Source organism: Danio rerio, chromosome 11 (genome assembly GCF_052040795.2).
Source record: "Danio rerio strain M-AB ecotype USA chromosome 11, GRCz13ab, whole genome shotgun sequence".
NCBI lineage: Eukaryota > Metazoa > Chordata > Actinopteri > Cypriniformes > Danionidae > Danio > Danio rerio.
The window spans coordinates 39601108-39614788 of NC_141031.1; the positions used below are offsets into that span (position 1 = coordinate 39601108).

A 13681-nucleotide genomic window follows, 5' to 3' on the forward strand; every position below is an offset into this window, starting at 1 on the left:
CAGTGCTATAATGAAACTGAGCCAAGGACAGACAACCAAGCATAGCACAAATAATGTAAACCTCAAATTTTGATGAAGTAAAAGCTTTTAGATCATAAGCTTAAAATATACTCTGATTTTACATATACAACAGCGTAATAAAATAGTGTACATTGTGTGTGTGTGTGTGTGTGTGTGTGCTTTGTACATCAAAAGTATACATCAGTATAGCACAAACTTACTATAGATGCACAAGACAAATTTTCTTATCATTAACAGAGATTTGTCATCTTGAATCTATGATTATAACTAGGGATGTCCAGATTCGATCTTGTTATTGGAAATCGGGACCGATCATGTGGTTTCAGACTCGATTGGAATCGGATGTTACCTCCCGATCAGGACTTAAATATACATGTTTTTAGCACATCTATAGTTATGGCACAGAGTTAGCCCTCTTTTTTGACTTTACACAGAAACAGCTATGTGTGCGGATTGACATCACTTTGTTGCAGAATCAATGTTGGTTTAACGCCTTCAAGAAAGTAGAACATGGAAGCAGCTTGAGAGTATCTGTAGTCTGGAGGTATTATAAAAAGTTGATGACAACATTGCCATAGCAAACTGTGAGATATGTAAACTTGGGATTGCCTGCTGGGTGTTTTAAGTCGAGGTGCTGTCTGTTTTATATTAGATTTACTGTTGTCCAAAGCTACCTCAAATAAGTGCTGTTTGTTTGTTAACAGAGCTGTTTTATGTTAAAATAAGGTGAATTAAATCAAAAATAAGGAACAACCTGGATCTGTTTGTTCTTTCTTCTTTCTTCTTTTTTTTAAATAAATTACAGAAGTATCGGATCGGGTTCCGGTATCGGCAGATACTCAAAATCAAATGACTCGGACTCGAGGGCAAAAAAACCTAATCGGGACATCCCTAATTATGACAGCCTGAACATAGTTATGCAGTTTTATATTTTACTGCACTAATTTGTTTGTCCACAAGGTGGCATCACTTTGCTGAGAATAGCAAAAACACTAGCCAGCCGCACTTAGTATGTCAGTGGTTTTCAATTCTGGTCGCCGAGACCCCCTCACCCTGCACATTTTGTCTTTGTCTTCCTTACTTAACAAATAAGAGAGACATACAAAATGTGCAGGGCGGAGGGGCCTGAGGACTGGAAGTGAGAACCACTGCAGTAAGGGAGCGAATTTAAAGATACCAAATGTTTGCGATTGCTTTCTTTGACTTCTTTAGATTTGGTTAACTAAGGTTGCCATGTTGAGACTACAAAATAGAAACTTAATCTTAAAGTCCTAAATATGCAAAAAAAAAGTTCTGTAAAAACTTTAACACTTTCAAGAGTTCACACTTTGCTGATGATTGATTATAAATAGAGTTTGGCATGCTGTCCCGGGAGAGAGCCCTGAGCCCCTGATCTCCTCATAAGATCCTTGAGACTTCCGTTTGTAGGGTAAGAGGGGAGTTGAAGAACGACAACTGACCGGTTAAGGATTTGCACCATTGACATTCCTGCTGTGAGGCAACAGTGCTAACCACTGGGCCACCGTGCCACCCTATAAAGGGAAAGGTGGAGGAGTAGGACGTGGAAGGGGATTCTCAAGGCAAAGATAACTGAAGTAAGAAACTCTGATTATTTAAAATGAGTTAGGAATCAGCTGATTCATGCATAGTTAATGTGGTACCAGCCATGATCAATCATAAGCATGTGCTCCTCTCAAAATTAGTTTATAAATAAACTTTACTTATTGCATTTTTAAATTACAATGTTAGCTGAAGTTCTATCCTAACCTGAAGCTAAATTTTTCATAGTTCGCAAAACAAAAAAGACGAAGAAAAGATCAGCTATCTGCATTATTTACTATCAGTAGTCTAATCCAATCCAATAGTAAATAATGGAGACTGCTGAGTGGTCACCTGGGTGTAATGTTCGATGTTTGAGTATTTTGTAGAATGCATTTCCATCTCCCATTATTCACATGAACACATTTTCACAAAAAATGCATTTTTTTTGTAATGCAATATTATATCCATAGATCGTTTCTCAAATGATATTTCAAAATGTGCATTAACACAGGGTGATAGAAACCCAGCTACTGATGCACTACGTCAAAAACACTATGCACACTTGTGGTCTTTAAGCCCACTCAAAGAAGGAAATACATGTAAGAATACAAGTGCAAAGATCATACGTGTGGTTATTTGGAGAGTATTTAAAAGGCTGTGATTGACCAACAACAACAAAACACTTTGAATTTAAAATACCACGAATTGAAAGAGACTGATGTTCAAATAGGAAAACTATTTACTAATAGAACAAGAAAAATAGCTTTAATTAGACAATTTTTAAGGATCTTTTGATCTTTTTGATAACTATTTTGCAGTACTCTAAAGGAACAAATAGATAGAAATGATAGTTATAATTAAACGTGCTGCATACTTGTTGCATGTTGTAATGCTCAATCAATGATTAGTATGCAAATTACCTCATAAATATGCAAATATTAGTGTTTACTCTGGGCTTACAGATGTAGTGTAAAATCTTGAAGGCTGACAGTGCAGGTTAATTCATTAAAAAGAGGTTAATATATGAGCAGTGCGTCTCTCACTTTTTAAACGAGCCCATCAGAAGCAGTTTATTCATGACGGCTCCTTCCACTTTTCCAAAGAAGAGGTTTGTCTGTGGAAAACACAATATGTACAGTTATACAAATCTCCATTTCATAACAATATCGATACCGTATATGTTTTTTTGTGTCATACCTGAGAAGTGTCTTCAGAGACCAGGATGAAGCCATTGTTGTCTATGAGATAGCATTTAATGTCCTAATATAAGAGGGAAAGATAAAGAAACTTCTCATTTGATAATTTCTGATCAACTTTAATAACTTCAAACATCTACTGAACATACATTTTGAGCCCAAATTCAACAAGACGGTAATATAACACACATTTGATAACTTTTACAAACATTAATAGGACACAGAATTTAAAGAGAGTACTTATTATGTTCCTTTTTACAAGATGAAAAATAAGTCTGATGTCCCTAGAGTGTGTATGTGAAGTTTCAGCTCAAAACAATTCAAATAATGTTTTATAACTCTTTAAAATGGCTCCTTTTAGGCTTTGATCCTAATTGTGTAAATTGGGTGACTATCACTTTAAATTTAAATGAGTTTGTGGTCTTTAAAAAAAGGCGGAGCTACACATGTCAGTATAGTGGAAGATTCAAAAACAAGACTAACATCATATGCTAATGATGGAGAGATCATCACTAATGAGACGGGGCTTTCCCCCTCTGATGTCACATACAAAGGAGAAATGTCCATCAAACTGTTTTTGGAGACCTGGATCTGAAGTGTGATCCAAAAAAATATAATTAATAATTTTTTTACCACTAGCAGCTGGTTATATTCACAGATTGTTGCCACACAACTGCATTTAAAAGTGATTGATAAAAGTGATTTTTGCATAATAGGTACCTTTTAAAATGAGAATCGCTATGAGCCAAAGTCATATATCATATAAGATGTGCAGACTGATCTAGTAAGCTTGTCATGTTCCAGAAATCTCCATTGTAAAACGAGCATGGTGAATACAAGCTACTCTATAAGCTCCATGAATGAAAAAAATAGCCAAAGGGAGAGAAAAACAGAGTCGCATTTACCTCATTATCACAACTGATGGTGCATTTCCCATCCAGAGCATTACACTGCGTGGACAAACACAATGATAAAGATATGAAGCAAATGCCATTGTTATGCTTATGAACAGCTACAGTACATTAGTTTTCTAGCAATATCTCTACCACAATCTCAAACATTATTTCTCGCTGTTTTCCAGCAGGTGACAATAACATGGTTCATCACATCAGCTGTTAAAGGTCTGGTTTGGTAAATATATACATTTATGAGAGTGTGCTTACCTGCCGACTAGCGGTCCAGAATTTTCTCTGAAAGAATTCCAGCTTCATTTGAATTCCCACAGCTTTGGGTGTCATAAAAAACCACATTCAGCATAATGATATTATAAATGTTTTCTGAGTTGTATTTTAGCCCACAATACATTTAAAAACCAATGTATTCAATTTGATTAAATACTAATGCATGTACCTGCCACAATAGGAGACTTTCTGTCATCGAGAAGCTGGATAGCAGTGCTTGCCAAAACCACACTCTTATTTTCACCACCTTGAAGGAAATATCATGAATGAACAGAAATGCACTCTTTAAGAATCAACATTCATGAAGTAGAAGTACACTGCAAAGATGCTTTTCTTACTTAGATTTTTTTTTGTCTCGTTTTTAGTCCAAATATCTAAACGTTCTTAAATCAAGAAGCATTTTCTAGACAAGGAAAACAGTGAGTTTTCCTTAAATAATCTTAAGCAAAATAATCTTATCATAAATCGAAAAACAAGATTATTTTGCTAACCACATTGGCAGATTATTTTGCTTGATTTAAGGAAAACTCACTTCATTTTGGCATATTATTTCTTAAAACAAGACAATATGTTTTGCTTGTCTAGAAAATGCTTCTTGATTTAAGAATTTGTAGATATTTGGACTAGAAACAAGACAAAAAAAAATCTAAGTAAGAAAAGCATTTTTTGCAGTGTAGTTTTCAAACTGCTGGATTATAACTCATAATAGTTTGCAGGCTTGTTTTCAGGGAGAAAGTATGCTAGGTACAAATATTAAGCTTCAGCTAACCAGGTAATCATCAATAATTATGAAAGTAAAATGTTCAGGCAGATTCAGATTATTTGATGTATTAAAATATATACATGAACTATTATTATTGATGTCAAATGTTGTGTGTCTAACAAAAATGTACTATTGGGTGTGAATTTATCTGTCACCTAGATTTAACAAGCATTGTTTGAAAGTCTATGACTTCCTCAATACTCAAAAAAGAGAAGAAAAAGAAAAAAAAGAGGAACAGATAACATGAAAACAATTAGAGAAGTTACAATAAAATAGACAGACTAAATGTAATAAAGTTTGATAGACAGATAAATAGAAAGTTGAACAGACAGACAGACAGACAGAAAGAGATGGATGGATGGATGGATGGATGGATGGGTGGGTGGGTGGGTGGGTAGACAGACAGTCAGACAGACAAGTTTAAATTATTTTTATTATTTATTCATTTTTATAAATGTATTATTTTTCAAATGTCTATGTTATATTTTTTGTCATTTTGATTTCACTTTAATTAATTTAATTAGATTTTTTGTCAATTTAATAATCAAATATTAGTGTAAAATTAGTGTACAGTAAAGAAATATTATTTAAATAAGTGATGTTTAACAAGGCAAAGAAATGTTTGCAGTGTTTCCTATTATATTTTTTATTTTATTTTGACTGAAATAAATTAAGCTTTTACAGTCATAAAACAAATTATTAGAATTAATATTAGCCCCCTGAAGATTCATCCCTTTTTAAAATTGGCTACAGAATAAATCATGGCAGTCCTATAACTTTACTAATTAACCTAACTTGCCTGGTTAACCTTGTTAAGCCTTTAAATTAGACTTTTGGTTAAAAAACTAGTATCTTGCAAAATAACTAATAAAATATGTAGTCATCATTCATTCATTTACCTTCAGCTTAGTCCCTTATTTATCAGGGGTCACCACAACTATTCCAGCATATGTTTTACACAGCGGATGCCCTTCCAGCTGCAACCCAGTACTGGGAAACATACATATGCTCTCATATTCACTCAAACTATGGCCAATTTTGTTTCTCCAATTTACCTGTAGCACATGTCCACCCAGAGGAAACCCAACATGGGGAGAACATGCAAACTCCACATAGAAATGCCAAATGACCCAGCCGGGGCTGGAACCAGCAACCTTCTTGATGTGAGTTGACAGTGCTAACCACTGAGCCACTGTGCCACCCCTACTGTCATCATGTCAAAGACAAAAGAATGTATTATTATAAATTCATTTAGGCTTAGTCTCTTAATTAATCTGGGATCGCCACACCGGAATGAACCGCCAACTTATCCAACATATGTTTTACACAGCGCATGCCCTTCTAGATGAAACCCATCACTGGAAAACATCCATACACACTCATTTACACACACACAAACAGTACAGACAATGTAGCTTTCCCAATTCACCTATAGCGCATGTCTTTGGACTGTGGGGGAAACCCGAGCATTCGGAGGAAACTCACGTGAACATGGGGAGAACATGCAAACTCCATACAGAAACCCCAACTGACCCAGCTGAGGCTCAAACCAGCGACCTTCTTGCTTGCTGTGAGGCGATTGTGCTACCCACTGTGCCACCGAGACGCCCTTTTTATAAGCTAATTGTTAAAAATCTATCCCTCACATTTAACAGGGCTAATAATATTGTCTCCAACTATATATTATTTTGCAAATAAAAAAGTTGTATGTTTTTTTTGTTTTAGTGAACTATAGCTTACAACCCCTGCTCTACATGTAATCACCACCAGAGGGCGGCATTTATTTACATAAATATTTATAAGCCTAAATCTATTAAGAGCTTCTCCCTCATTTGCATATTCAGATCAAAAGCGGCACAAACTGAAACAAACACTCAGTTAGATGATAAAACAGAGCTGATTTAAAGCTGCACAGGCAGATGAGGAAGAGTGTTTGATCAGAGACGAGTTGAAGATCAGCGCTGTCTGTGTGATAAGGAGCCCAAGAGCTGTTGAGTGGGATGTAATGATCCTGATCTGACACACACACATGCACACACACAAGCATGCACACGCACAGACAGACACATTGCCTGAACATAAAAGTAGGGCACATTAATTACAGGCGAAGGAAAGAGAGACAAGCAGACAGTCTGTGTGAGGAGAGCAGTACAGTGCAGATACAGTAACAAACCACACACAGACGACGTGCTATTAGATCAACAGCTTTCAGCACATGGACATTGACTAGTGTGCCATACAACTGTGATTTCACACCTGATATCTGTTTCAGCTACATTATATGATTATCTATGGGAAAAGTATCAGCTGTGAGATTTACAGTTGAAGTCTGAATTAAGTTAAATAAATGATAAAATATAAAATAAATGTACATTATTAGCAATATTATTTAATTAGGGAAATAAATACACAGGGGGGCTAATAATTCTGATACCAACTGTGTACACTCACCGGCCACTTTATTAGGTACACCTGTCCAACTGCTTGTTAACGCAAATTTCTAATCAACCAAATCGCATGGCAGTACCTCAATGCATTTAGGCATGTATACATGGTCAAGACGATCTGTTTCAGTTCAAACCGAGCATCAAAATGGGTGCAAGAAAGGTGATTTAAGTGACTTTGAACTTGGCATGGTTGTTGATGCCAGACAAGCTGGTCTGAATATTTCAGAAACTGCTTATTTACTGGGATTTTCACGCACAACCTTCTCTAAGGTTTACAGAGAATAGTCCGAAAAAGAGAAAATATCCAGTCAGTGGCAGTTCTGTGGGTGCAAATGCCAGCTGGTAGACAGCAACTCAAATAGCCACTTGTTACAACCGAGGTATGCAGAACAGTATCTCTGAATGCACAACACATCCCACCTTAAGGCGAATAGGCTACAGCAAGAGAAGACCTGCTGAAAACTGAGGCTACAATTCACACAGGCTTACCAAATTTGGAAAAATGTTTGATAAGTTTCCATTTCTGTTACGACATTCGGATGGTAGTGTCAGTCACCAGATCTCAATTCAATAAAGCAGCTTTGGGATGTAAGGGAAGGGAAGATTGGCTTTATGGATGTGCAACCGACAAATCTGCAGCAACTGTGTGATGCTATCATGTCAATATGCACTAAAATCTCTGAGGAATATTTCCAGTATCTTGTTAAATGTATGCCACTAAGGATTAAGGCAGTTCTGAAGGCAAAAGAGGGTCCAACTTTGTACCAGTAAGGTGTACCTAATAAAGTGTCCAGTGAGTGCATGTAAGATGAGTGGCGGAGTGCTTATTGGAGATTAGTGTTCGTAATGTTGATTTTAATTTTATTTATTTTATTTAAAATTAATAATTATAATTTTAAATTTACAAAGAAATAAAGTTATAAAATGTCTTGACTTTAAAAATATGACAATGCATAATAATCCATTATAATAAGAATGAATATATGATATGAATAAATTAAAGATTTTACCTTATGAAATATGAATATAATCCAAACTATTTGAGTTATTAATGCTTGGAATATTTTGCATCCCATGAAAACTTTGGATGTTTGTCAGAGTAAACTAAAACTAAAACCTTATTTATAATAAATGTTTTATAAAACTGTGTATAGTATTACGATATAATATGTATAATGTTATAATAACACTTTTATTTTTTTGTTTTCAGCTAGTCATCTAGAAATAATTTCTCATTTACATTTTCAGTATTATACTTCTATTTTAGACAGACAGACAGACATAGCTCTAAGAAAACAAAAACAACAACTGAAAAACTAAACAATTTTAAAAAATAATAAAAAATTATATATATATATACATATATATATATATATACATATATATATATATATATACATATATATATATATATATATATATATATATATATATATATATATATATATATATATATATATATATATATATATATATATATATATACTGTATATATATATGTGTTTGTGTGTGTGTTTGTGTATGATCATTTTTTACATTTTTTAAAACAAATCTAAAACCTGTAATATTATCTCAGTGACACTAGAGTAACAGCTGTGTTTGTTGATGTGCTTGAGAATCCTACCTGAACTGAAGGGAATGGAGTACACAAATGTGCCGGGCACCTGCTCTGCTGCTCTTTTATACCACAGAGGAAAGTGATCAGCGTTAAAGACGCCCTCCTTATCTTCAGCAGTGAGGAAATCTCTGCAGTCATACACAAACACTGATAGTTCATTTCATCATTAACAGACATTTTATTCAACCAGTGCAATGGGATCAGAATTTGTCATTAGTCAGGCATTATCAATACAGCTCACCGATTGGTCAGTTGCTCAGGAACTACAAACAAGTTGGTACGTGAAAGGCCAGTCCGGGTGCCGAGAAAAGCAATCTCAACCCCTTTATCTGAGTTCCTGCAGATAAAAACAAATAAAAACCGTATTAACTGAGACAATTTGCTGCACAAAAGCTCTCAGTTATCTTCCCAGACAACCATTAAATCATTAAAAAAGTTCTTAAATATCTGGAAGACTCTCTAAAGACTGCTCTAATTGGATTGAGTACATTTACTCCCATTCAACTTAATGTCTTTGCTCTAGAACTTTTAATATTCATTTTTACTGTAAATTTTGCTTCTACACCCCTTTTCTTTTGCAAGTAGTTTTGTAATTATGTAAGATACTGTAATGCAAAGTGTTATGTTGTTACTATTGTTACTGTCATGAAGAAATTTGTAACACAATTCACGAATTCACACTTGCAAGCGTTTCAGGGGTATTTGGCGTGCTGCCCGGGGAGAGGGCTCTGAGCTAGGGGAAGACACCCCAACTCATGTTATTCCCCTTAATAGGGAACAAAGAGGAGTTGGGATTCGAGCATAGTATCTAGCCCGGCCCCAGAACACTCCCTCCGGGAATGTAATGCTTAGAGGTAAGGGGTCGGGGGGTGGAGGGATGCTAAAGTCGTGAGATACTGCCGGTAAGACAGCTTTGGTATATATAGGGGTTTGGTCAAGAATTGATTGGATAATTGAATAATTGTCAATGACGTATTTGATACCAAAACTTCTGCGCGTGCTCCTCCCGAAATTTGTTTACGAAACATTACATGAAATAAAAATGTGGCATCTTCAAGGTTAAGTGAAAGTCCAAACTCACTCAGATTTATTGAGGGCCAGTCCAGTCCAGTAGGCTTCTACAGGAGCGGTGACCACAGCATCAAACAGAACCTGCTGAATCAGCTCTCTGTCACCTACAACAAGCAGGAGAGGACATTTACACACTCCAGAATACGTGTCGGACAGCGACTTTAATGAGGACAGTCTTTAAACCACTGAGGTAATTTTGTAAGATAGTTAAAGGACATTGTGGCCAAACTTCGCAGGAACAACTACAACAAAACACTGAAAAACAGTGCAGGTCAGAGACTTTTCAGGCCAATAAAAAAGCTTTGTGAGAAGGAGAGTTCAACAAAGTGACTTTTATGGACATTTTAGTAGTGTGAAATCATATAGTATATAAGAAATAATACATAGAGAAATACATGTAAAATATCAGAAAATATACTTAGTTTATTATAAGGTTTTTGTAACGTAATATTCATCACCAACCCAGACAATATATTAAACTATTAAAAATGTTAATAAAGGTCACTTTTTCAAAGGTTTTTCATGTTTAAAAGTTGTTGGAAGAAAGAGTAAAGTCCCAAACAAAGCATAAATAAAATGGGGAAAACAAATGTGCATATACTCTACCTGACAATAGTCATGTCACCTATCCAAGTTATTTAGAAGCAACAAATAATAACTTGACTTCTAGTTGATCATTTGGTATCAAAAATGGATTATATGAAAGGCAAAGGCCTCTAGATTATGCTTGTTTTACCAAAATAAAACAAATTATCATGTCTTGATTTTCTTTAATTAGGACAGTCAAGTCTGACTTTGCTAAGACAAAAGTCTTGTCACTTAACATAAATAATGTGCAGAATAAAATATAAAGTCCTGGTGCAAAGGAAAAAGAGTTAATATTGTGTCTGCCTCCCATGAGCTAGGAGGACTGCATCCATACATCTCTGCAATGACTCAAATCACTTATTAAAAAAGTCATCTGGAAGGGCAAAGAAAGTGTTCCTGCAGAACTCCCAAAGTTTATCAGGATTCTTTGGATTTATCTTCAATGCCTCCTCCATCTTACCCCAGACATGCTCAATAATGTCCATGTCTGGTGGCCAGGCTGGCAAATGCTGAAGCACCTTGAACCTTCTTTGCTTTCAGGAACTTTGATGTGGAGGCTGAAGTATGAGAAGGAGCGCTATCCTGCTGAAGAATTTGCCCTCCACTGTGGTTTGTAATGTAATGGGCAGCACAAATGTGTTGATACCTCAGGCTGTTGATGTTGCAATACACTCTGCAGGTTTCTTGCATGCTCCCATACTGAATGTAGCCCCAAACCATGATTTTTCCTTTACCAAACTTGATGGATTTCTATGAGAATCTTGGGTCCATGCAAGTTCCATTAGTTCTCCTGCTGTATTTGTGATGATTGGGATGCAGTTAAAAAGATGATTCATCAGAAAAATCTACCTTCTGCCACTTTTACAAATTACAAAGTCAAGTTATTATTTATTCCTTTTACAACTGGGATCAACAACAAGACTTTTGTCAGGTAGTATGTTTATCAATAAAAAAAAAAGTTTACTTAAGACATAACTGACTGGGTTTAGGTGAAAACCAGGCAAACAGACCTATTCTTCTGTGTATTAGTTTCTATTTCTCAACTTTACCATCTGCACAGAAGTTTGCACCGTAAAAAAAAAAGCTCTTTTTACGTGAAAATTGATTGAGTTGGAAAGAATTCTGACGTGGAACAACTTGTTTAGATGAAACTTTTTAAACACTCCTTAAAATAACATGCATTGATAAATCAATCATACAACGCTTAAGAATGCGTGTTTAGAAAGTAAATGAGATTTCACATGGATTTTAAGTGGCATCTGAAAATCTGCTCACACTTGAAATGTGGTTTCCGGCTGGTCATGTAGATTTTGATGGCCTGAACTTGAGTCAGGTGTCGATGCTCATGATGCTCTTCTGTGGTACAGTACGTCCTGAAACGTACAAAATAAAGTCAAACACATTCAGTTGTGCAATTTACAAGAGTATTATTATAGCTATATCTAAAGTGGAAATACAGGTTTACCATTCATCAGCAAGGGCTACATCCGGCTGCTCCAGATCATGTAGACCTAAGAAAAAAAAAAGTGTTTATTAGAGATTAGGGAGGATTATAGATGAACTGGAGGGTTCTGGATACTTATGGATATAACAAGCAGTGAGAAAAGAAAAGAGAGCAGATCCTTTCTCACAAAGCGCTGCTGTTAAAATGAGCACAGACAGCTAATCTGTCTGAATTATGATCTTTGTGTTTTCGGCCCAGAGGAAAGGAAGATATCAAAGAACAGATCTGGTTACCTATGAAGGACTTAAACAATAACTTCAACAATACTTGTAGTTTGCAGGACAATAAAATAAGTTCACAATGAAAGTGGTAACATGGTAATGAATGTATATACAGAAAATGTTTATGAAAAGTATTATAGATTATGCAATAATCATATAATATTTGATCATTTTATTGCAAAAAAATAGATTTCTTACTTCGATTTTTTGTTTTGTTTCTAGTCCAAATATCTAACAATTCTTAAAACAGAAGCATTTTCTAGACAAGCATGAACTATTGTCTTGTTTTGAAGAAATAAAATGCCAAAATGAAGTGAGTTTTCCCTTAAAACAAGCTAAATAATTTGCCAAGGGGGTAAGCTAAAAAATCTTATGTCAAATCGACAACAAAGATTATTTTGCTTACACTATTGGCAGATTATTTTGCTTGTTTTAATAAAAATCTTTTAATTTTGGCATATTATTTCTTGAAACAAGACATTAAAATAATTTTTTGAAGTGTTGAAGTGTACCACTGTGATCACCACATGATTACTACAGAAAAAGCAAAAATTTCTACAGTATCTATGCAACAAAATATAGTTCCAGGTGTTTTCATATATATAAAAAAAACTTAAAATAATTTTTTTTTTATTAAACTAATGCATATTTGAACATTTCAGCCAATGTAATGAGCACCAGGTCGGTAGTGGCGTATAAAATGCTGGAATTGTTGATACTAAAGACTAAATATAAAATGGATAAAGAAATGTATGACCTTTTTTAACCATTTATCATTAATTTCAACACATGAAAATGAGAAATGAATGTATGCCAAAGCTCCATAACATAACAGCACCTCTTAATAAGTTACAAAACCATAAAGAGTTAAACTATAATAGTTAACATTCCTAGATCATTCTTCCTCATAAAGCAAATCCTCACCAGCTTCTAGTGAAACATTCCCTTTAAAGAAGTATTTTCCATGTCCTCGAGAGAGTGCCACTCCTACACTACAAACCAAAAAGAAAACAAAATGTAATTATGTATTCAATTTGGTATTTTAACAAACAGTACAAGAAACACCACCAACCTAAATGGAGTTCCTTTAATATCTGTGTAGTAATAATCATTGTGCATCGTCAAGACTCGTTTCTGGTGGGAGACAAATGTAAAGAATCAAGTATTAGTTAGTAAGTTATAATTTGCTATTAATGTTCTTTGGTAACATTTTAATTTACAGTGCTCTTGCTACAAATGCCATGTACTTACTATACAGTAGCAGCGTTTCTGCAGTTTTTACAGTCAAATTTAAGACTTTTAAAGACCTTTTTAAGATCATTATTAATGAAATGTCAGACGTATATGGGGCTAAACACTAATAGAATAGGAAAATATTTTAATAACCTCATCAAAAAATTTATATTAATAAATTAATATTTAGTTATTAATAATTTGTCAACATTTCTTAAAAAAAAATTTAAAAAAATAATAATAATATATGTATGTATGAAAGCTTTATATATGAGCTAAATATATGCACAACTGTC

The 13681-nt window shown here is 34.6% G+C and overlaps 1 protein-coding gene across 7 annotated transcripts in view; it reads right to left on the bottom strand.

Annotated features, from left to right (window-relative positions):
* The window catches only part of cacna2d3 (calcium channel, voltage dependent, alpha2/delta subunit 3), a 92888-nt gene that overhangs the window by 10930 nt on the left and 68277 nt on the right, over positions 1–13681 (bottom strand). For all 7 annotated transcript variants that reach the window (XM_087274192.2, XM_087274191.2, XM_087274190.2 and 4 more), the window contains 12 exons: positions 13225–13286; positions 13077–13144; positions 11893–11938; positions 11703–11800; positions 9850–9943; positions 9010–9105; positions 8775–8896; positions 4110–4187; positions 3923–3984; positions 3665–3709; positions 2761–2823; positions 2607–2677 (listed from right to left, as the gene is read on the bottom strand). In XM_087274192.2, the coding sequence (XP_087130318.1) occupies positions 2607–2677; positions 2761–2823; positions 3665–3709; positions 3923–3984; positions 4110–4187; positions 8775–8896; positions 9010–9105; positions 9850–9943; positions 11703–11800; positions 11893–11938; positions 13077–13144; positions 13225–13286 (905 nt within the window). The remainder of the gene's footprint in view (positions 1–2606; positions 2678–2760; positions 2824–3664; positions 3710–3922; positions 3985–4109; positions 4188–8774; positions 8897–9009; positions 9106–9849; positions 9944–11702; positions 11801–11892; positions 11939–13076; positions 13145–13224; positions 13287–13681) is intronic.